Source organism: Rhinolophus ferrumequinum, chromosome 11 (genome assembly GCF_004115265.2).
Source record: "Rhinolophus ferrumequinum isolate MPI-CBG mRhiFer1 chromosome 11, mRhiFer1_v1.p, whole genome shotgun sequence".
NCBI classification, from domain to species: Eukaryota; Metazoa; Chordata; class Mammalia; order Chiroptera; family Rhinolophidae; genus Rhinolophus; species Rhinolophus ferrumequinum.
Window position 1 is genome coordinate 71,249,463 of NC_046294.1, and position 25,424 is coordinate 71,274,886.

The window sequence follows — 25,424 nt, forward strand, 5'->3', positions numbered from 1 at the left end:
AAGGCAATTAGAAATTTGAGAGAAGACATTTGCTCTTAAAACTACCCTTGGTACTGATCTTCTTGTCTATAAGATTATTCTACCTTACCTGAGCTTAGTCTTGAGTCAAGGAGAGAAGCCAGGAGTTATGCTCTTTTCAGAATCAAAAACAGTGAAATTTCTGGGTATTCCGTTTTTTGTTTTGTTTTGTTTTTAATTGATTTGGAGTTTGCTGCACAAATTAAGCTTAGCCCAAGTTCAAGTTTAAGATGACTGAGGTTTCATGCTACCAAAGCAAAAAATTATTGATAAAAATTCAATGTAAAAATTGAATTTGAATGGTTGAAAAACTTTTGAATCTGGTTTCTCCCCACTCTTTTTAAAGACCTGCAATTCCTCAGGCCTATTGTTTTTCTTCTTGTTCCTATGGCTCCATCCAATTGTTACATTTCTCTGATGTTGTCTGATTGTTACCTCTGCATACAGACCTGGTTATATGAGTAGTAAATGCCATTTGTTCAGTGTAGAAGATTCAAGGCACAAGACAAATTGCCTGAGGAACTCAGTAGCAACTCCTCCGGCCTTATTATGGAAGGGGAGACTTTGGGAGGAGCTTAGAGAAACTGTTTGAGCTTAAAAAGTCTTCATGGAAGTTTTCATTTTCTGACTCATAAAACAGATTAATTGCCTTCAAACAGAGATATGTGAAGACTTTCCAAGGGGCTATAGAACATTAATAGTTTTAAAGGAATCAGTTTCCAGATCCTCCTCGCCTTTCCTAAAACTGATTTCCTTGAAAATAGAATTTTAACCCTTTACAAAAGAATTCTCCCCTTCCCCCACTGATGTAGCAAACAATAAGGAGTCCTACTTTAACGATTAATCCAGGTACCATAGACCCTGAGGGGTTTCTGAATTCCCCTTCCTTAATACACATTTCTGTCGAAGATAAAGCTTAGTGATAAAAGCATAATATGCTGGTTCATGTTAGGATGTTCTGAATTTAGATGTATGGTGCTGGTGTATGGTGATGTATGGTGATAGGAACTATGATAATTTTTGTCCTCATTAACGTACTCACCATTTCATTCTTCAAAAATTGTCAAAGAGTACATCACTCTTGAATGAGAGTCCAGTGAGAAGATGCCAAAGAAGGCATCAGTATCTGGGAATACTGAATGCAAAAATAATGTTTTTATGTTTTTAAATGTAAGTGGTTCTTTTAAACTATTCTTAATACTTATCTTTATGATGCATCATTAGCTAGAAAGAAAAGCAGCGCAAATGGGCAAGGCAGAAGAGATTAGTGAGGCTGAGTCTTTTTAATGTGACTTGAAATGGTTTCCAGAAATCAAAATTTTCATGGGACATTGGCTAAAATACATGGATTTCTTTCAGACTCAGTGTGAGTAATTCAGTAAGGTATTTATCAAATCATATCAAGATGTATTTATTCTACCTACTGTCATCCTTCTTTCATTTTTATTCCATATAATCTTTAATTATATGCACATATAATTAAAGCCCCCAAAAACGTATATACATTTTAAGAGATTAACACTTTGGTCAACGTTGCTCAAGCAGTAGTTCACCATAGTCAGAAGTGTCTGGATGCTGATGGTAACCACTTTGAGCACCTCTTGTAATTGCAGAAGTCAAACATGACTTGTATTCATCTTTTGTTATTGGTATATATTAATATAGTTTTTTCCTTTCTTAAAATGTATATACACTTTTTTGGTGCCCTGTGTGTGTGTGTGTGTGTGTGTGTGTGTGTGTGTGTGTGTATACTGAAGAAACATACCAAGATACTTTTAGCAGGATATACCTTTTCCTTTTGTTAAATACATAGCAAAAATTGTGAACATGGTTAATCCAACTAAAAATTCATTTCCAGTATTGTGTCATATATTCAAAATTAATTTTTCAAAATTTGTATTTTTTTTTATTTTGAACAACGGTGTTCAATTTATGTAGTTTTGTTCAATGCACAAATAATAGATGTAATAGTGACTCCAGAATATTTTTAATATCCAGAGCCTTATAACCACTGGAAATAAAAAATTCTAAAATTTCATGTGTATATTTCATATATACATATATAAGTATATACATATATAAAATTTCACATACATATAGTAATTATGAGAGACTTTACAATAAAAAACTATTATATTAGGAATCACATTTGTGGAGGAAAGTAGACTGGAAATATAAGCTCAAGGAGAAGAAGGAAAGATGTAGCTATTGTGAATGTTAAGGAAGAAGTCATTCACTTATATTTAAATTAGGTGATGATGGGCATCAAATCATTGTAGCAGTGAGAAGCTCCCGGATACCTTTGAAGGAGCAATTTCAGAGTTCTATTTTTCAATGTCAGTATTTACACTATGAGCAAGTATGTATGTATGTGTTTCTGAAGTCTAACTGTGACTTCCTTCAGCTTGTTCATCTTTCTGACTTCAACAGCATCTATCACCATGCCCTGAATACAGAAACAGTGTTTTAGAGGAGAAAGAACATGGGTTTTTAGAGTGCAGCGTACCTGGATTCTGATCCCAGCTCTGTCATTTACCAGTTGTTGATCTTGGGCCTTACTTAACCTTTTTATACCTCCATTTCTCCATCTGAAAAGGAACTAATATCTTCTCAAGGTTGTGAAAAAGATTAGACATAATAAATATAAAATGTCTAGTACATAGTAGAATATCTCTAAATGGTAGCGATCACCACTTGTGCTACATATAATAATAACCGAGTTTGTTGAAAAACCATAACATTACCTACTGTCCACCATAACCAGCACAATGCTGAGCACACAGTGGAAGCTTGTAAACAGACCTTGACTTCCACTTGTAGAAGGTGAAGTCCTTATTGTTAAAGACCTACCTTGAACTCTTTCTCAATGTTGGCCAGCACTGCCAGCTCATTGCTAAGTTCTAAAGCTGTCATGACTGGATCTTCACTTGACAATGACAGGTAAGCTGGACTTGCCAGGCCTTTATAAGCATTAATCCTAGATCTGGAGTGGCTAAAGGAGTCATGCTTCTGTTTCTGGTTGCATTTGCTGCACTTGCAGAAATAATCATGAGGCCGTTCAATCCGAGCACCCTTCCGCAAGAGGGTGTGTACAATTTCATATTCCTGGCACTGGGCAGCCAGAATGATTGGAGTCACATCATGGGAGAACCGTGTCCCATCTTCGTCATAGGCATAAAAATCATCTTGCTGGAGTTCAGACTGGCTGGGGCTGGTTGCTAACCTCTTTCCTTCAGCAAAAGCTGGATGACTAAGAATGGCTTCCACGATCCGAACATAACCCTTACTAATAGCTAGAAGCAAGGCATCCCCAACACGAGAGAGATTTTCTTTCTTGAGTAGAAGTTCTGTAATTTCCAGATGCTCGTTGGCCACTGCCAACTGCAGGGCATTCTGGCCCATGTAATCCACACAGTTCACATTGAGTGAGAGACATTCTTCTAACATCTTCCTCACCACTGGGATGTTGCCATATTCAGCTGCATCTAAAAAGCGTTCCTCCTCAAAAGACAGGCTTGTTGAATGATCATTAAACATGTATGCTGGTCCTCGGTTAGCTAACCTTCTCCCCTTCTCCCGGAGAATTGTCTGCCGCCGGTGAGCCATTCTGTTGTCGGTGCTTCGGCTGTAATAAAATAGAAAGATTGTGAACAAATCATATTAAGAGCATTTTAGTGTGCCAAATGACTTGCCATCTAATGCAATCCTCAAGCATATTAGATGTTGTCTCATGGTCTCTAGACCAACTATAATGTAAAATGAAGATGCATTTATTTGTTAATGAATTCCAAGAACTTCTCCTTTAAGAAAGCAGGCACTTTGCATATGCTAACATTCCAATTTGGGGTGGAGACTCTTGCAAATCCCATCATCTCTCTGTGGCAATCATATAGAGACTAACTTGTGTTTTACAATTACAGATTCTATAGACATAAGAAAGACCAATAGTCAGTCACCATTATGATATAGAGTATGAAGATATTTTTTAAAAAGTAGAAAAATAGCAAATCCATTCAAGTCAACACATATTTATTGAGTGTCTCCTACGCCAGGCCCAGACATTGTGTAAGGCCCAGAAAAACCAATGGTGAAAAAAACCAGAAACTTTTGTGCCCTTATAATTCTTGTAGTCTAAAGAGAAACTGGGCAATGAGCATATTACCTTGTTGTCAGCTGTTTAATTGTCATAATAAACCAAATGACTTGCCAGTATCATCTAACCTAGCTTTTAGGAGAAAGTGACATGCTAAAAACGGAAGGATGAGCAGGAGTCAGGTGAGAGAGTGTAGAGGAGGGTGGCACATGGGTCAGGTGCAGGTAGAAAGCTTTCTCCAGCAGAGGGATCAACTAGATGCTACAGCATAGGGTTCATTAACTGGGACCATTACTGCTTGGACTCTGCTAGGTGTTGTTCTAAAAATTATTAGAAACTTGAGAAAACTGTGATCAAGGTGCTAGGTGGGAAGGAATTCTTCTGTGATGGAGACAGTTTTAAAAGAGGTGGCCTGCCTTCAATGTGGGCCTTCAGTCTGTGATAATAAGTGACTGCTCCTCTGATCAAAATGCTACAATGGGGATTTTTTTTCCTTATTGAGTCATAACTTTATGTCTTAAGGTCTTTTTGAGCTTGAAAGTCTCAAGCGTTAACATTACCACTAACTGGAAACCCAAAGAGAACAAGTTCCTACAGAACAGGGAAGGGCCAGGTTATGGGGGAGTTTGAAAAGAGGGAAAAAGTTGTGATTGCTTATTGATGTAATAGATGCTTCCTGTCTTTATAAATGTTCTAAGAGCCCTCCTTCTTTAAAGACAATCACAAACTTCCCAGAATTAAGAGAATTTCAATAAATCCAAAGACCCCATACACCATCTTCACCTCCAATGTGGCCAGGCCTAGATAACCTAAATCTCTTTCCCTCCTAACACTGATCCATCTTGATACCAAATCTCCAGGCAATGTTGTCTGTGTGATGCCCTAATAATTAGCAACTCAGAAATAGATTATGGTTTTCAAAGTAGCTTGAAGGGTGTGTTGCCATATTCACAAATATTTGTCACAGATTTTCATTCAACAGTGAATCTTTTAGCTATCCAAGACCTCTTCAAAACCAACCGGACTGATGTTTTATTAAAGAGACAACCTTGTAAATGATGTAGAAGGCCAATAGCCAGACATACATTATAAAATTAATAATTTCCAACATGTGTCTTTAGGTAATGTATATGTAACTTTTATTAAGTAATAAAGGAGTGATTTCTACAACTGTTTTGTTTTCAAAAACTATTGTTTTGTTTTCAATTCCATTTTTAATTTTATTCAAGTTACATATGTACATAGTTTAAGGACACTGTAAGCTTGATACAAAAAACAGCAATTCCTTGTTCTTCATTTTCCCTACTTCTGGATCCCCAGAGTCAACTATTTTATCTGATTATTTGATAATTTAAATCCTTATATTCATATGACTTGGTAATGTTGCTATTTCTTGATTTTCGAGGTTTAGCATTATCTATGGGCTTCCCATTACAAAAGTTCAGGATTTAACTCATTCTCAAAATATCCTACCATACCTTAAAACCCTTCTCACATATACACCCACATAGACACACACAAACAAGCTTCACGGTCCCTTATTATTCCAAGATAGTTAAATCATAACCTTTGTTAGATACTATTTACATTATAACAATGCAAGAGCTAGGCATAGCTATGACAAGCAATATACTGTGGTGTCTTTTCTGGTGCAGCTGCCCTATGTCCTGAAACCCAGTAATTAAAAATTCTCTTTCTTCAATTGAATTCTCATAATTCAATACTCTGAATTAAGTATTCATATGCTTAATGTTCTAGGTACTTATGACTAATTCAGCAAAATTCTCTTCTTCAATGTAAATCTTATTTTAATACATTCAACACACTATGTGTGCGTATGTGTGTTTTCAATTTTAACTTCTGGAAGAATCTCTTCTGTAGCCTTCTGATTTGCTAATCTGGACTGGTTGCTGTGTAAATGTGAAAAATGTATGTTGTTCTTGAATCTTCCGTATAGTATCATCCAAAAGATTCTCTTTTGTGTTGGGTTTCCTGTTTTCTGTATTGCAGATCCTTCTTTTTCTTAGTTTACTCCCTTGTTTAGTACAGCACATCCTCCAGTAGTTGACTGAGAAAGCACACAGGGGAGGTAAGTTTCTTGAAATATTGTATGTCCAGAAATGACTCTCTACTATCACCAACCTTAACTGGTAATTTGGCTGGGTAGAGAATTCTAGGTTGATACTAATTTTGAAAGTCTTGTTCTGTTAGATTCTAGCTTTTGTAGTTGCTATTAAGAAATATGGTTCTGGATATTCTCTTGGTCTCTGGTAACCTAAAATTACATGATTTTTTTATTGGAGGGAATCTCTTTTCCTCCATAGTTCTGAGCTCTCAGTAAACCTTTTAATCTGGAAAAATGTGTCCTTCTTTTCTGAAAAAAAACATTTTTGACTTAGCATTTTCTGATAATTTTGTTTGCTGCTTTCAATGCTGTTTCTGGAACTCCCTTTTGGATATTGGACATTCTGGAATTATACTTTAACTTTCTTATCTTTTCTTTCCCATTTTCCAAATGTTTATTGTTTCGCATTATACTGTGGAGTACTGCTTTAATTTTATGCTCCAATGTATCTTTTGAAATTTTTTTTCTGCTGTTGTGTTTTTAATTTTTAATAACATCTTTTTGTTCTTCAACTGTTTCTTTTTATAACACCTTTTCAGCCTTCAAAGACACACTATCTTCTCTTATCTAATTCTGGAGATGCTGGTGATAAAGACTACATAAATCAGAGCACTTCAGAAAATTTACTCCTAAGTTACTTTTTGATGTTTGTTTGCTTTGTTCTCTATATCTTATATTTGAGTTTTTCCTCAAATAGCTAGTGATCCTTGGTGGATATTCTTTTCCATTTAAGAAAATAATTATTAATTCTAACGTTTTTTCAAAGAGAGTGCAATTTTCCCTCAGAATTAGCCAGACACTAATACTGATTTGGACAAAACATGATTCTTAGGGGTGAGTTTCTAGAAGAGCAGAATTATTTCTGAGTTAACAGGATGGATGAGGTAGAAGAGACAAGAGGTCACCAAAGATTTGTTATATAAGCAATCATACATCATCTTCCACCTGAAATTCTGAGCTCACTTCTTTCCTCTCTGGCACTTTTCTGGTTTAGTGACCTCTTTAGCCTTTACCTCCTCTCTTGTCTTTTGTACATATTGCATTTTATCGTTTCTGTGTAGATAAGAGGAAGTTCAATGATTAGGGGGAAGGGAGGTACCTGCTGAACGTGGATAATGCTTTGAAAAAGAAAAAAATGTAAAATTAAGGGAGAAAAGAGCTATGATCATGGGATTTATAAAAGTGAGATAAAAGTACTAAGAGTGAGAACTTGCAAGAAAATTTCTCCTGTAACTGAAAAAAAAAAAATAAAAGGACACAATAACACAAAATAGTACCAAGTACTAAAAGACCAAGAACCAAGTCTGTTTTGGGCTCTTTGTCTTCCTAAGAATGGGAGAAATAATTATTCCAGCCTATGTCACAGGATTATTTCCAGAGTCAATTAAAATTATGAATGTGAAAAGTGAAATTTGGATTTCATTGTTTTTTATAGCTACAGGAATGTGCACTCACATGAACAAGAAGGACACTGAGTTTATCATTTTTTCAGCTGTTATTCAATTAGAAGACCCATGAAAAGGCAAGGACGGCAATGGTAATTGTTGTAAATGGTTTTTGTCTCTTTACAGAAATCAGTAGCTTTACTCATACCTCAATTTTTAATCTGGTTTCCAAATTTTATTTTTTCACATAACACCTCTAAATTATTTACATTAAGGTAGAATAAGCCTGAGTTGTGACATCTTTAATTCTAAAATTTTAAAATAATGATTTATGATTTAAATCGCTGTTTATTTGACTAACAGCAAGTTCTATTTTAGCAAGCCACTACTCTTAATAATATGTCTTAGTCCCTTCTAAACTATCATGGCTTTCAAACCTATAACTTCCATCCTTTTGAAAGAACAGCAAAAATATTTCCACAGAAAATGTTTTCTTCAGTTTTAAAGCATCTCCTATCTCTGTCATTGGGATCATAAATATTAATCATACATGCAGTGATATCATTATTTTTTTAAAGGCCTCGATTATCATCTCTTTAGCACTCCGTCAACACAAAAGCCAAACACAGAATGTTTATAGAGGTTATTTACGATTGCTCTAGAAAGATAACTATTGCTTACACAATGAAGGCAGTACTCCTTGCAGGGATAGTGAGAGAAAGGGAAAGCTGTTTGTATGTTGACAGAACAAAATGCATGCTTTGTTGTTTCCCTATCTTCCCTAACTGCAGTCTAAAGCAACAAAAGGCTCCACACATACTATTTTTTCACAAGTGCTATTGCTTAATCCCTGACTTTCAGAGGCAAAAGCAAAATATGTAAAACAACTTTTTAACTAACAATCATCTGTAGCCTTTTAAGAAATATACTACATATTGCTAGGTTAGATTACCTCCCTGAGAATGGATTTTATAACACTATATTGTAGAATTCTACATTAATTATATGTGTAACCTAGAAAAATCATCTACTAGAAAGAGGAACAGCCCAAAGAACTATGTCAACAAAAGAGATATTTTCATTCCACCTAAAGGGAACACATTTTGCAAAGGCGGTTCTTCTATGGAAAAATATTTATTAAGAATTTTTCTTCATCCATTTAGCCATGTTTAGCATGGTTAAATATTTAGTTATGTACATTTTATGTCTGTATTTTTAAAATTTGTTAAATCACAATATATAAATACCAGTTCTAGGACAGAGCGTAAAAATAGCCACCATGGTATTCAAATATTTATTATTAGGTCATGAAAATCAACAGTTTTTACATACCTCATTTTCCTGATTCTTTTTGCTGGTGGAATAGTGCCTGTTGCCTCAGATAGTGAGAGATGAAATAATTCATCTCTGTTGAAAATGCCAGCAACACAAATTAGTTTCTGAGTCAAATGGACTGTGTACTTGAGTCCAGAGCCTGTGCAGTAATTTCCCCTACTTCCTGTTCAAACCCGATGCACTTTTATCAAATGAAACTGCTCCTATATAAACTAAGCTCTATATTAAGTATCTCGCTTAACTTTTGCTTTTTGATTCAAAATCCTTGAAACTATTTGAATTCCAACACAATTGTACTAAAGCAAAAGCATTAGAAATATAAATAACATGTAACTATTCCAGGCAGCATGGAAGAGTCAGAAGAGTAGACTTTTAGATTCACCCTAGGAAGGCGAAAACAAAGGAAATTCCAGAATACGTATTTTATCACATGAAATTATCCATGGGAAAAATTAGACTTGGGTATTTAGAGATTAACAATCAACACAACTAGCAATTTTGTAGACTAGTTTAGGATGAATAATAAAACTAGTTTGATTCTGATTTTATTAAAATGAGAGTGTTATTACTCTGTCTACTTCATCCATGATTACATACCCCTGCCCTTCCTCCAGGGTTGAGGGAGCAGTAAACAATTAAAGTGGTCTCCCTTCATCCCACGAGGACAAGGACTTTTTTGCCTTAGTCACCACTGAATCCCAAGTGCTCAGCAGACAGGCACATTGTAAGCACTTTGTACAAAACTGTCGAATGCATGAATCCCTCTCGTCAAAGGAATAAAGTTCAAAGCCTGTTTGTTCCCCATTAAGCTGATAGCAAATCACTATGAGGTACAATCCTACAAACAAAACAGAAACACAACATAAAGGTTGAACCACAGTGTGTCCCGGTGTATATAAGATATTTTATATTCTTTTCAGATAAGCAACAAGCTCAGTAGGGAACGAAGCAAGTTGAAAGGCATCTTTTTTAAGGGCATCCTTGCGACTTGTCCTTGATCCAGAAGTGGAGATTTTCTTGTCCTTAAAGGCAGAACTAATATTCTCTCATCTCTCCTGTTCTCTGTGCCCACCCTTGACATTGCATGTAGAGAGAGCATAACTACCCATTTTCATAATGCGTTACCAAATCCCCTTAACTTCCAGATAGTTTATTTTGATTCAATCAGCTCTGACTTTCCCCATGGACTCCTCTCATTTCATCAAAATACTAACTTTCCTTTTGATCAGTCACACAACATCATACCACTGCCTTATTACTTCTCAAGAAAAATGATAGTAGCCTGAACTGCTTGTCACTTTTAGTTGGGAACCAGCAAAAGTGTGAGTGAAAAATGTCTTGTGTGTGTTAGATATTTTTTGCTTATTTTTTATCACCAATTTTTGTATCGATTAGAAACCTAATTATGTGAAAGAATAAAAACATGAGTAAATAATGGAAGTTATAGAAACTTAACTTTTTTAATAAAGCAATTAAGTCTGAAATATCATTGTTTCTTTTCAGCCTACTCTTTGTGGTTTAATTTATTTCGTGTGTGATGTCTTCCCTGTTTGAAATGTTCTTCAGGAGATCTCTGGGAGCGTGCATTTATTTTGATCTATTTAGATAGTGTACTCTTGGAAATATTAAAAACTTTATGTGTAATACAAGCAAAATATATCCCAATTATCTCATTAAACAAAGAGGTTTAAACCTCTTTGTTTCCATTACGAATAGCCACCACATTACACAAGCACATTTCCCCACTCCGCAAATAACTTCTGTGTAAGACAGATTCTAGGAAAGAAAAAGACGGCATATTTAAATTGGGCAATCTGAGGAGTTTAATGAAGAAACTCTAGGAATACGTGAGCAGGAGTGAGGGAAATCCAACATGGCACCCTGGGGTACCCAGTTCTAAGAGAGTAGAGTCTTAGGCCTGAAGGGGCATAAGGAGGGAGCAGTTACCAGAATTTAAACCAGGGAGGTAAGTGTAAGGCAGGGCCATTTGACAGAGTTTCTGGTAGAGATGAACAGCCAACCCTCAAAGAGACAGCCTGGGAATTTGATGCCTCAACCTCAGTCTCCTGCCCTCTGCTCTCTCCTAGTGGCCTCCCATGGGCTGCACCAACTGAAAGCCTGGGGACAAAGGATACCATCGATCAGTCCACACAGGTCTGCATTGATGCCATCCGTCCAGGCAGAGGACAGTGTGCAAATGGTGGAGAGTGGCCAGGAGAGCTAAGACAACAATACCCAGCACACACTTATAAGTGAATTTGACTGCTCTGATTAATCAAATGGTAAGTGTATAATTTTTTATTATGAGTCACCGATGTATCATCAGTTCTCACCTTTCTGAGCTTATTTTTCCCTTCTATAAGCTCTCTGTCAGGAAAAACACCCACATTCGATTTCAGTCCATTATCTCAAAAAATTAAAGAATGAACCTTCAAGATTCATCCATCTGCATTTTAAGCTGATGCTCATATGAGACTTAGGATGAACCACTCTGATCCTGAGGGTGAAGAGGGTAATGTGACGTCACAGAAACACTTAGAATTGTTGAAATTGTGTGTACATCACAAGCCAAAGCTGCTGACGGCAGGAGATGACGGTGCTAAAGAAATGGACTCTGGAACGTGCTCTCAACCATTACCACATGGGCCAACTGTCCACAATGCAGGTGTAAGTCTATGTGAGTCGGGCATGTCTAAAAGAGGGCAATGTAAAGAAATGGAAGTTCGGACAATGCTGTACATAGTTTAAGTTATTTAGAAATAAAAATTGTGGATGCCTTTCTTTGCTGATGTGGTATGATTTTTAGATAACACTATCAAACCTCACATCCGCCATCAGGATCTTAACAGTTCATTCATTCATTAGTTCAAATATCACAGTTCCAGGAACTGTGCTAGGCGCATGGGGAATACAGCAGGAAAAAACACTTAAGCATGGCAGAAAAAAAGAGAAGTACATGAAAGATTACAGGGCAATCTTTTATCAAAGGGAAGATGTGATGTACTATATAAATGACACAGTCTATGGGTCATGGAAAGCCTTCTGCAGAGATGTCTCTTATTCTAAGAATGAGGGAAAAGCTAGAAGAGAGGAGAGAAAAGAAGAAGCCCTGTAGGCAGAGAGACCCACATTTATTATGTAAGTCAATAGTCCAGAGAAAACAGAAAGATGTCCATTGTAGCTGGGATGCATAAGAGTTCCCTCCCTCAAGGCACTTCTGATTCCTGGCTCAGTTTAAGTGCAGGTAGAAGGTTAGGGTCTGGGTTCCATTGCTGTTCTCCATTCAGCACTTAGGACTACACCCTAGAGCTGAAATATGAAAATTCAGGTAACTCCCAAAGAGCTAAGGATTCCAATTTAGGAGATTCAAGCTTCAGAACTCAAGTATCGAGTTCCCAGCTCAAGGAGTTTTGCTCTGAGGCGTTTGCAGCTTACATAATTCAAGGTCCCAAGTTTAGAAAAAATTAAGGATAAATTTAGGATTGCTGAGACCTGAGTCCTTAGGGATCTGAACTTGAAGCAACTCTGGGGAGCCATGTGCAATATTGGAAAGAACGTAGTAACTTGGAAGAAAGCCAGGCTTTATCGGAAATCCTGATTTGCTGTTTACCAGCTATGTCATCTCCCTGAGCCTCAGACTCCCTAGCTATACAATGGGTGGTGAGGTGGGGGAAGGGATAGTAAGTTACTTTGCAGGGTTACTGTGAAATTCCTGATTTGTGAAATTCAGCTTAAGGTAATCCGATCCCTCATCTATGATGGATTTCATGCTCTTCTTAGTCATAATTGCTTAATGCTGACCAGGTTGAAAATGGTACGCTTAATACACAAGATGAAAGCTAAGTAGCCATTAAAGAGCTTCTCTTTCCTCAATGTCATCTCTTACATTTGTACAATGTGCCCAAAACAACAGATTGACCTTTCCTCTTTTTCTTTTCTTGCTCTGTACGGAAACATGGCTAAAAAAGCATTTTCATTGCCTTAGTGTTTTTGGTTTTTGGTTTTAATCTTCAGCATATTCTGTGTTTCAGCCTCACTAGCAGTGTTCTTAAAACGTGTTCCAATCTTTTCTCCTCATCCCTGTTTATGTATTTCCCTTACCCTTCTTGTATACATGGGCTCTTAAAACCTGAACTCATCTTCATGTTCCAGTGCTAATTAGGAGACGCACAAAATGTTGTATGAATCAATGTCATAATGGATGAATACTGGAAAGAAAAGGGTATGGATAAAAGCAATGAATGGAGATCATCTTGTTTTGTCACATTTTTTAGGAGTCTCCAAAACTCTTTTATTCCATATCAAGAACCTATTTTTTACTATACAGTTAGAATGTCTTTTATCAATAACCAAATGTGTACCAACCATATTACACAAACTACCTCTGCCTTCAGAAAGTTAAATTTTGAAAAGCGTATCCTGTATTTATGAAGTCAACGTGACTCTTCCTAATGTTCTGCATCCTTCAGGTAGCTGAGGGAAGGTAGACAGACCACTCTGAAGCTGTAACCACATTTGCTTCACTTCCCATAAAAATGACCGTCTATTCATTTAGTATTTCTCCTACCAGAAGGATGTGGTCTCAGTAACACACCAGTTTTTAGATTATAGATCTGTGGGAATAAGAGAATTTTATATTTGAATATGAATATGGTCACAAAACTAAGTCAACCAAGGTTTACATAGTAATATAATATAACTAAGATCTCCCAGTAATTCACACTGCCCTCTTTTAAATGGGCTGCTGCCTTTGAAACAAAGGTCAAAAGGTCAGAAAGCATCGTAGATAGTAAATGTTGCCCAATGACTTTCAAAACGTATGTATATTTCATAATTTTGTCCTTTATACCATTCTTAGCATCATAATGTCAGACATTTTCTAGTTATAATTTTTTTTTCCTCCTGTAGTGTCCAAATTCATAAATTTCCAACAAACACCCTAGATTCACATTCGATAAAAACACAGATGCTGGAGTAACCAGACATGTGTTCCAATTCTGACCCGGCCATTTGTTGATTCTCTGGCTTCCTCCAAAATAAAGATTATAATGTTCCTATTTCACAGGATTGGTGAGAGGGTTACAATATTATGTGCAAATTTACTTGAAAAATATTACTTATAGCCCTGGCATAATACTAAGTGCTCTACAAATCTTAACTCAATTAATCTTCTTAACAATTGAGGTAAAGATAACATAAAGCATTTACTACTTGATAGTAATAAGAGTTCAATAAGTAGTCTTAATTGTTATTATTCTACAGTATTTTAAAGTAATTTTACTTGCCATATTTATCCTCTCTCAGTAAAAATGAAATATGGCAATTTGGTTGTTTGATTTTGTGCAAACTAATTTGTGTCAAGTAAATTGTAAGTTCACTATATACATACACTTATTTTTCTGGCTTTATAAATAAAATTACTGGATAAACTTTTATGAACATATATTAACTTAATTTGACTAGAATTGGGAGAATGGGAACTGAAGTTTACTATATTTTTACTATGTGCCAGTCTCTTATCAATGTTATTTCATTTAACTTTACTGTAGTTGGTAAGGTTGTTGCTTCGACTTCACACATGAAGAAATGTTTCAGGATTGATCCAAAATAGGGATGGTATATGAGTACGTCAGGAAAAGTGTTATTTTTTTAACACAGCTGAAAAGAGCTAAGATTGAATACCCTTAAAACAACAACAACAAACAACAACAACAAAAAAAAACACTCTACAATGCCTAGGACTAGTCATAATATACAGAAAATGTTTTCTTAAGTTCATACTTACCACAAATGGTAAAGTAAGATTATAAATTTAGGTTTATAGATGTCATATTTCATTTTTTAAATCTTATTTTTATTATCAGAAAACATACATGCTGAAGAAAGCCACATTTTAAGTTTAATAATAAAATCAATATAACTTGCCTCCCCTGCATCTAAGACCACATTAGACCACTGATAACTTTGAAGACCTCTGGGTGCCAATTTTGAATTATTATCTCCCCCTCCACTTCAACAAGTGACCACCATACCACCTTGTTTTTGTGTTAAACATTCTCTTGACTTTATTTTTACAGCTTTTCTATCTTTGTATGTCCTAAAGAATATAGATTAGTTTGGAAAAAGTAAGTATTTAGTACAAACCCGGCATAATAAGGAAAGGGAAATATTGACACTGTTACCTTATTGGAGGAAAGCTCCAATCGCATGATAGGCAAAGCAGAGTTTGGTTCACTGTTTCACACCAGCTTCCCTGAGAGTTTGCAAAGGCCCCTGTGGGTTAGGTAGAGGCTGATCACGAATGAGTGGCATCCTCTTCTGTCAGAACTGCAAAATTCAGATACCTTAGTGTATTGTTGGTTGTTTTGGTGGTGGGCAATGGGGTTGCTCCTTCAATATTTTGATTATCTACTGAATTCCAGGACAAAAGCTTTTTCCCTTTTGCCTCTTTTCTCTTTTACTACTTAACAACCAAAAGATGCTTTTCACTTCATTTTTGCCTTTCCCCTAGAAGGTACACATTTTGAAGAACTGTCTTTCAAACTGTGCCTACTTTTAAGTTATTTCCTTGAAAGTTCATGCCCTCATCTACAAGAACACCTCTTTTTTTCAGACTTAGGGTAGGCGTAGTTTTTGTGACAATAGTTTTGGATCAACCTGAGGCTATTCACTAGCTTTCTTCTCTTCTCTTCCCTGTAGATTTTCTTGGTACTCATTTGCTCCAAAGCAGGCCAGGGTGGAGGAGGTGTGACAGGAGGATGAGAGAGTCCATATTAGGATTATCAAAGAGAAAAACCACAAGCCCAAAATGGTGCCACTTGTGCTAAAGCCCATGATACCAAACCTAGATTTAATATCTGACCTACTTGCTGTTTCATCCTCTCCCATAATCTTAATCAACCAGTCTGGAATTTTCTGGTCAACATCATGAGGTAATCTGTCACATGGGTCTTCTCCATCATGCATTGAAAGAAGAGGCAATCTGCATAACAAAAACCCCTACAGTTCCCTTCCCTCCCAAATATGTCCTACTCTAAAAATAATCCTTTTTTCTCTTTTGTTAATAGGTCCCTTTGCCCATGCCTCTTCCTTATAAAATCCTTCCATTTTGTACAGCCCCTGGGAGTGCCCTTCCAGTTGGGAGATGAGATGCTGCATGATTCATGAATAATTTAATAGAGACAATTAGATCTTCCAATTTACTTGGTTGAATTTTGTTCTTTTAAGGATGTAGTAGGTGTTTTCTTTTTTTTCTTTCAGTTATTTTAAAGTTTGGTCATTCCCTGTCTTCAAGTTGTGGGACATGATTTCTATGAAGTTTTACTTACTCTTTCGTGTTCTGTGTAGTTTCTAAGATATATTAGAAGATGAAGCTAGGCAGTTGCCAATGTCCTCAACTACCTGGAATTTTCTGTACTTTTGTTTTTCTCATAAAACATTTTAAATAAAACAGAGATTCCACTAAACTTTGAAGAGACTAACTCTGTGGTGAAACAAACTTTGATCTTCAGTGGAGAGTAAAAAAGCAAAAATTCTGTATTTTCTCATAGGTTAGACAGGATTTCATCTAATACATATTTGTTGTTGTCTGAAACTAAATACAATGAATTGAGAAAGAATAAATCATTTCAGTGGTACTACATTTGAGATTAAAAAAAAAAATGTATCCAATCATTACTCAAATGATTTCTGCTCTACTTGAAATCATTATTCGAGGCACTTGCAAGTGGAAAATAAAGTAGTTCAAAATTTTTCTAATGTTGCATAAAACATTAAAAATAGATATGGTATTCATAGCAATGCAGGCCTAACAAAACAAGACAAATCTCAAATCAACAGTTTATCCTTACACCTAAGGGAACTGGAAAAAGTACAGCAAAATAAGTCAAAAGGGAGCACAAGGAAGGAGACAATAAAATTCAGAGCAGAAATAAATGAAATAGAGACCAAAACAATACAAAAAAATCAATGAAACCAAGAGCTGGTTTTTTTGAGAAGATAAACAAAATTGACAAGCCTTTAGCCAGATTCATCAAAAAAGAGAGAGGACCCAAATAAATAAAATCAGAAATGAAAGTGGAGAAGTGACAACAGACACCACAGAAATACAAAAATAATTTAAGAAAATACTATGAGGAATTATACACCAACAAATTAGAAAATTCCGAAGAAATGGATAATTTTCTAGAAGCATACAACCTTCCAAGGATAACTCAAGAAGAAATGGAAAATCTGAATAGACTGATTACTACCAGTGAAATTGAATCAGTAATCAACAGTCTCCCAACAAACAAAAGCCCTGGACCAGACGGCTTTACAGGTGACTTTTATGAAGCATTCAAAAAAGAATTATCACCTATTCTCCTTAAACTATTCCAACAAATCCAGGAGGGAAGCCTCCCAAACTGTTTTTGTGAGGCCACTATCACACTGATTCCCAAATCAGACAAAGACATTACAAAAAAAGAAAACTACAGGCCAATATCCTTAATGAATATAAATGCAAAAATCTTCAACAAAATATTAGCAAACAGAATTCAGCAAATATTAAGAAGATCATACACTACAATCAAGTGGGATTCATTCCTGGTATGCAAGGTTGGTTCAATATCCACAGGTCAATTAATGTGATACACCACATTAAAAAAATGAAAAATAAAAGTCATATGGTCATATCAATAGACTCAGAAAAAGCATTTGACAAAATCCAGCAGCCATTTATGATAAAAACTGTTAAGAACGCTGGAATAGAGGGATCATATCTCAACATAATAATGGTCATATAAGATAAAGCCACAGCTAACATCATACTCAATGGGGAAAAGCTAAAACCATTCCCCTTAAGATCAGGAACAAGACAAGGTTGCCCATTTTCTTCACTTTTATTTGACAGAGTTCTGGAAATTCTAGTTACAGCAATCAGACAAGAAAAAGCAATAAAAGGCATCCAAATTGGTAAGGAGGAAGTAAAATTGTCATTATATGCAGATGACATGATACTATATAGAGAGAACCCCAAAGACTCCACCAAAAAACTATTAGAACTGATACATGAATTTAGTAAAGTAGCAGGATAAAAAAATAATTGCTTTTGTATACACCAATAATAAACTATCAGAAGGAGAAATTAAGAAAACAGTTCCATTTACAATTGCTTCAAAAACTATAAATACTTAGGAATAAATTTAACCAAAGAAATTAAAGACCTGTACTCAGAAATTTATAACACACTGGAGAGAGAAATTAAAAAAGGTACAAATAAATGGAAACACATACCATGCTCATGGATAGGAAGAATTAATATAGTTAAAATGTCCATAATGCCTAAGGCAATATACAGATTCAACGCAATTCCTATCAAACTACCAAGGACATTTTTCACAGAAATAGAACATATAATCCTAAAATTTATATGGAACCATAAAAGATCCCGAATAGCCACAGCAATCCGATATCTGACATCAAATCATAATACAAGGCTATAATAATCAAAATATCATGGTATTAGCATAAAAACAGACACATAGATCAATGGAACAGAACAGAGAGTCCAGAAATAAATCCATGCTTATATGGTCATTTAATCTATGACAATGGAAACAAGAATTTACATTGGCATAAAAACAGTCTATTCAATAAATGGTGCTGGGAAACCTGGGCAGACATATGCAAAAAAATGAAGCTGGACCACCTCCTTACACCATATACAAGAATAAATTTAAATGGATTAAAGATTTAAATGTAAGACCTGAAACCATAAAACTCCTAGAAGAAAATATAGGAAGTAAATTTGCAGACATTACCCTTAGTAATACTGATATATCCCCTCAGGCAAGGGAAGTAAGAGAAAAAATAAATATATGGGATTACAACAAACTAAAAAGTATTTCACAGCAAAGGAAACCATCAATAAAACAAAAAGGCATCCTACTGAACGGGAGAAGATGTTCGTCAATCATACATCAGATAAGGGGTTAATATCTAAAATTAATCCAAAAAAAAAAAAAAAAACCTCATTCAACTCAACACCAAAAAACCAAACAACCCAATTAAAAAATTGGCAGAGGACATGAAGAGACATTTTTCTAAAGAGCACATACAGATGGCAAACAGACATATGAAAAAATGCTCAACATCACTAGTCATTAGAGAAATGCAAATAAAAACCAGAATGAGATACCACCTCACCCCAGTCAGAATGGCTATCATCAATAAATCGACAAACAAGCGCTGGCAAGGATCTGGAGAAAAGGGAACCCTCATGCACTGCTGGTGGGATTGCAGATTGGTGCAGCCACTAAGGAGATATCTCAAAAAAATGGAAATGGAACTACTTTATGACCCAGCAATTCCACTCTTAGGTATCTATCCAGAGAAACCCAAAACACTAATTCAAAAAAATTTATGCTCTTCTATGTTTATTGCAGTGCTATACACAATAGCCAGGGCATGGAAACAACTGAAATGCCAATTGGTAGGCAACTGGATTAAGAAACTGTGGTACATTTATACAATGGTACATTTATACTTGGCCATAAAGAAGAATGAAATCTTACCATTTGCAACGATATGGATGGACCTAGAGAACATTTTACTAAGTGAAATAAGTCAGACAGAGAAAGACAAATACCATATTACCTCACTTATATGTGGAATCTAAAGTATATAATGAATGAACAAACTAATCAGAAACAGTCTCAGAGATATAGAGAAAAAAACTGACGGTTGCTAGATGGGAGGGGTGGAGATGAGGGAGAAGGTGAGGGGATTAGAAAGCACAATCAGTAACCACAAGATTGCTACAGGGATACGAAAGACAGTTTGGGGAATATAATCAATAATGTTGTAAAGATTTTGTAGGGTATCCAATGGACACTTGTCTTATTAGGGAGACCACTTCATGGATGAAGTAGGTGCCTGACCACTGCATTGTACACCTGAAGCTGAAGCTGAATAATAATGAATAATAATGAATGTCAACTATGATTATATATATGTGTGTATATATATATATATGTGTGACTATATATATATATATATATATATATATATATATATATATATATGGTCACAGGATGTGGAGTACAGCATGAGGAATAGAGTCAGTGGAACTATATATAACAGGTATATACGATGTCAGAGGGGTAGTAGATTGGGGTAGGGGGTTATCACTTTGTGAGGAGTATAAATGTCTAACTATTACATTGTTTTGTACACCTGAAACTAATAATAACAAAAAAGAATGGATATGCTGATTCAATGTGAAATTTTCTGCCCTTCTTACATCAACATTTGATGAAATATTCTTTCTTTTTCTCTTACTTCTCATCCCTGAATTCATTTGTGGTTTTAAAATTATAATGGCTGTTAATTTGAAAGATATCTCCTTAAAATGGACAGGATTTGTCTTTGCCAAAGTCAATACACAATTACTCAATGATAGCCAACAGCCTGCATGTAAAAAATTCATTAGTATTCTTCCAAATTAAAAGTAGCCTCTCCATATTATTTTTTATCTTTACTTTTATAAATTTGGAATTGTAGGCCCATCATTGCCACTCAGGTAAACTTATTAACATACGGAGAGACAAGGGCTTCAACATGCCAGGCCTTTATTATTCCTTATAATTGAATGTATTTATGTCAAAACATAATTCTACCATCAAATGTAATTCTACCATACTCCAAAAGCTTTTTTTTTTTTTTTTTTTTTTTAAGGCTAGGTCTTTCATTTCAATATCCCTTATTTCCCAAAATGGTGAGTTGCAGGTCATATGTGTATATACAGTGCTATATATACAATCTTTATAAAACACAGCAAAATTTGATAGCAAGGGCTATTGATAGCTGAGTGGCAGAATTTCCTACAGTGTGTCTGCAATACTTTTAATTTATTTATCTCCTTGTTTATTTATTATTTGTATAGGAGATCCAGAACTTTAATGACATTTTTTCCTGATAAGAATTTCATTTTATTTTTAATAAAAATTGAATATATTTAAGGTATACAACATGATGATTTGACATATATTACATAGTGAAATGATTGCTCCAGTCAACCTAATTAACATATCCATCTCTTCATATAGTAATCTTTTTCTTCATGAGGTGAGAGCACCTGAAATCTACTGCTAGCAAATTTCTAATATCCAGTACAGTATCATTAGCTGTCATTATCATGATAATTAGATCATTAGATCTCTAGACTTACTTATCCTACATTATTGCAACTTTGTACCCTTTGACCAACATGTCCCCATTCTCCCCCCTCCCCACCCCGGTAATCTCTGTTCTACTCTCTGCTTCTAGTTACTCAACTTTGTTAGATTCCACATGTAAGTGAGATCCACCTACAATATTTTTAAAGTAATATATTTTCTTTGATTCAAAAACGCCTACTTCATTCACTTTCTAATTATTTCTCACTTTTTAACTCTTAGAAATACATATGTAACTATCAAGTTTCATTGTCTCACTTAAAATAGCCACTGATAAGTAGAAATCGTAAAGAGTTGAAAATGTGTAAAAGCCTAGTGTCCAATTACATTAATCACTCATTTTTGTATAACCATGGAAAAAACAATTAAATGAAATGAAGTTAAATATCTCAAAGTAATAACATTTTTGGAACAAACACTTAATGGTCATTAGTATATCTCTTGCTTTGGAAAGGCAATGTAGTAGAGCATTTTGGCTTTGGAGTCAAATGAAATTTGAATCTCAGATTTGTGACATGTTAAGTGTGTGATCCTAACCCAGTAACTTAAGCTCTCTTAGCTTCAGTTTCACTTCCTATGAAAGGGGAATAAGAATACCAACCTTTCCGGTTTGTTTTAATAAGTAGGAAAATATTTTTAAATGGCCCACAGCAAAGATGCTTAGTCTTAGAATTTTCGAGATTTTGTGATCAATTAAATGGAAAGAAGATAAAGGGAAGAGACTAGGATGACACTCACATTTCTGGTTTGGATGAACATGTCTGAGCTGAGAATCAGACAGGTAAAGGTGCAGTAAGGAAAAAGAGAATGTTCTAGAAAGAAGAAATTCATGAACAAAGGGCAGAAGGTGAGCGAGAATATAACATATCCTTGGAACTCAAATGAGCTTAGTGTGCCTTGAGGATCAAGCATAACAGAGTAGCTAGACATTAGGATATGAAAAAAAAATGGTTGCCGAATCATGAAAGACCTTGTGAATGATAATGCTGTGCTTGGAATTTATCCTGAGAGGGAAATGAAAAGACTGAAAGCATCTGCATCGGATTTGGAGTGGAGAGGAACAAAGGACAGGAAGAAGAAGGACCAGTGAGGAGACTGGCTAAAAGCTGAGTATGAGACAATAAAGGCCTAAAGTAAGGTAGCCAGAATGGGGACTAAAGGACACATCAAGAAAGTCTTATCAGATCCTCTAGGATGGGGGCATCTGCTTCTCTTCTGTGGTCCACAGCCCTTCATGCTCACTACCCTCATCAAAGATGCTTATCACAGAACATTTCAATTACACAGTAGAATATAAGTCCCAAGAGGACAAGAATCATGTCTTATTTCCAGTTCCTCATATAATTTCCGGCACATGAAGAATGTTTAGTTTGTATGTATTAATGAACGAGTGTAAATAGGAATCTCCCTCTCCCACTCTGAACCTCTCCTTTTAACAATGGCCATTCATGAGAATAATGAAGACACCTCTAACTACTGGAATTGTTTCCACCAATAGAAACAGGATCACCATTACCCTCATAAAAGTTCACATGCCATTTCCATGTGAACAGTATTAAACACTAAACAGTAAGTTAACTATAGTATATTTTCTGCCCTTAGAAGCTTATATATAAGGTATATATTTTTTAATTTTCAGAAAAAATAAATTTCCGTATATTTTAGTTTCCCTTTCACCTTTCACCTTTTAAAATCAAGATCATCATCTATGCTTATTTTTCACTGAGTGGACTCTTCCAGGTGTATCATTCCTAAATTGTTTCTTTGTTTGTATATATGAATCTTTTGTAGAATATTCTGAATATCAAAAAATGCTTTAATTAAATAGGTTTAGCTTCCAAAATATAGGAACAATTTTAAAGCATAACTGATCAGTTTGTTTCTAATGAATTATACTATTCACTATACACAACTATATACATAAATGATGAAGGGATGACTAAGGCTACAATGTCAAACACATCGTATAGGTGCAAGACTGCAGTGATGAAGCCTAGTACTGACACTGGTGAAGGAAATATGTAAGGGCAATTTTAATTACAATTTTTCAAGAATAAAAATAATTTATTTTTATTTTTTTATTTCCTATAAGGTATTTATTTCCCTCTGAAATTTGCACTTTCCCTGAAAATGCCAAATGTGATTTCTGGGTTTTGCAAGCTCTGTTGAATTATTGTCTCTAAGTATTGGTTAAATATGTTTTTACCAATTACTCTCAAGTTTGAAAAACAACACTTAAAATCGTTATATTCCATTAAAATAGATGCCTCTAGGACAATTAAAAAATTTATGAAGCAAAATCTTTTTGCTTTTTATCATTGTATGCCCATACGATTAGACTGAGAAAGCAAGTATTCTTACATAACATTGAGGGAAAACAATTTACATTTTTTTCATGACAGAGTCCCAGTACTACATACTAGGTTAACTAGAGACTATACGCATTTGTAAAGTAGGGTATGTTTATGTATGAATGTGTACCTGTGAGGTATTATTTAATTATTTGCATGGACGTTCTGCAGCTTTTATAAGAACAATGGTACACAATTTGAAATTTATTAATTAACCAACTTCATGAAATTATTTACTTCATTTTAAGTTGTTTTTAGTTCTTTGTTAAAATTATTGCCACCCCAAATCCTTTCTGAAATGCAGTGGTGTATGTCTGTCTGTATATCTATATCTATAGCCAGATTTATATCTATCTATTTGAATAAATAAATTTATGTTACCTTTATGTATTCTTTCTTATTTTAAGTGTGTGTGATGGAAAATAAAAGTCAGACTAATGAAGTATTCTCCAACTGTTAGATCTTGAGATACTGACATCAAAAGATGTCTACCACCTATGACCGGCAAACACAATGCAGACCATTAAGTAGTATATGCCCTGAGATCTCATCTCCTAATATGAACTTACTATGAAATACTATGGCTGAAAATTATCTTTAGCATTTGGGTATTACCTTGGAGTGTTGTTGCCCTGTATATACGAGCAACTCATAAAACAGCTCCTTAGCTTGGCACTTGGCACACTTTAAACACTCAGTTAATGCTATTGTCATTATTTTATTATTGTTGTTGTTATTAACTCTCATATGTAGTCTGTTTTCTCTCATCATATAAATCTACGGGGATGCAGGAGCATTGCCTTTGCCACTTTAGATGTTTTCTTAGCCTGTTAGAGAAATATAAACATACTTAGGAGTGTGAGGTTATAATAAGTTAATGTGTCAATGAAAATTTTTTGAGCCAAACAGAATTTTGACAGAAAAGATTCTTAGGTGTTTCTGGAAGGCTAAGTTGACCGACAAGTACATATGAAAGAATAATTTATAAAATGATTCCACAGGCCAATTGATATCTAGAATCATAAAAATATTAATGATTCTTTCCAAGGCATACATCCTGAATATTTACAACTAATAAGTGAAAGCAAGGAGGAGGCATGAACCATGAACAGGACCACTTTCCTCCTATTAACTACTAAGAAACTTAATTTCAGTTGAAAGTAAGGAATAATAAATACATTTTTCTAAGGACTCCACATGTATTTTAAATACCAGACTTGTGGATCCACAAAAATTTATTTTGTGACACAGGGGTTTATAGATCAAAAGATTAGAAAAAGCTTCAAACTTCGCCAAAAGCCTAGAAAATTCAGGAACGATTAAAGGAGTTCACATACTGCTGAAGATGGGAGTAGGGTAATGCACATCCGTCTATTAACCGGGGAAAATGGAGCGACACAGAGGAAATGGAAATCTAGGCTAAACACCAGGGCGGCATCCTGACTCCGAAAGCCATGCCATTGGAGCACTGTCCTCAAGGAACCGGCAGAGGCTGCTGCTTCATTAAAAGAATTAAATGGCCTGGGTGAAAGCAAGAGTGTGCACTGAGCAGTTTGTATCTTTTAACTAGGTCTTCTGACATACACAGTGTTTTTAAAATTGTCTTAATACAGAATTATCTGAAGGCAAAGTGAAACAATGCTGATGGTTGGGAAGAGAGACTATTCTATAGAACTGTATAATCTCAGAATTAGGAGGGATCTTAGAAAATATTTATTTATTTATGAAATACTTAGATACCACTTATTCTGTACATGTCAGGTACAATTATAAACATTGTTTTATAAATAATAACCCCATCCTCATAATAACCTTATGATGTACACACTATCAGTATCCCCACTGTACAAATGGAAAAGCTGAGAAACAAGAGGGTAAGTAACTTGCTTTTGGCCACAC

The 25,424-nt window shown here is 35.1% G+C and overlaps 1 protein-coding gene across 2 annotated transcripts in view; it reads right to left on the reverse strand.

Moving 5' to 3' along the window:
• TRPC6 (transient receptor potential cation channel subfamily C member 6) overlaps positions 1 to 25,424 on the reverse strand; it is a 115,749-nt gene that overhangs the window by 42,083 nt on the left and 48,242 nt on the right. For both annotated transcript variants that reach the window (XM_033118958.1, XM_033118957.1), the window contains exon 2: positions 2,869 to 3,643. In XM_033118958.1, the coding sequence (XP_032974849.1) occupies positions 2,869 to 3,643 (775 nt within the window). The remainder of the gene's footprint in view (positions 1 to 2,868; positions 3,644 to 25,424) is intronic.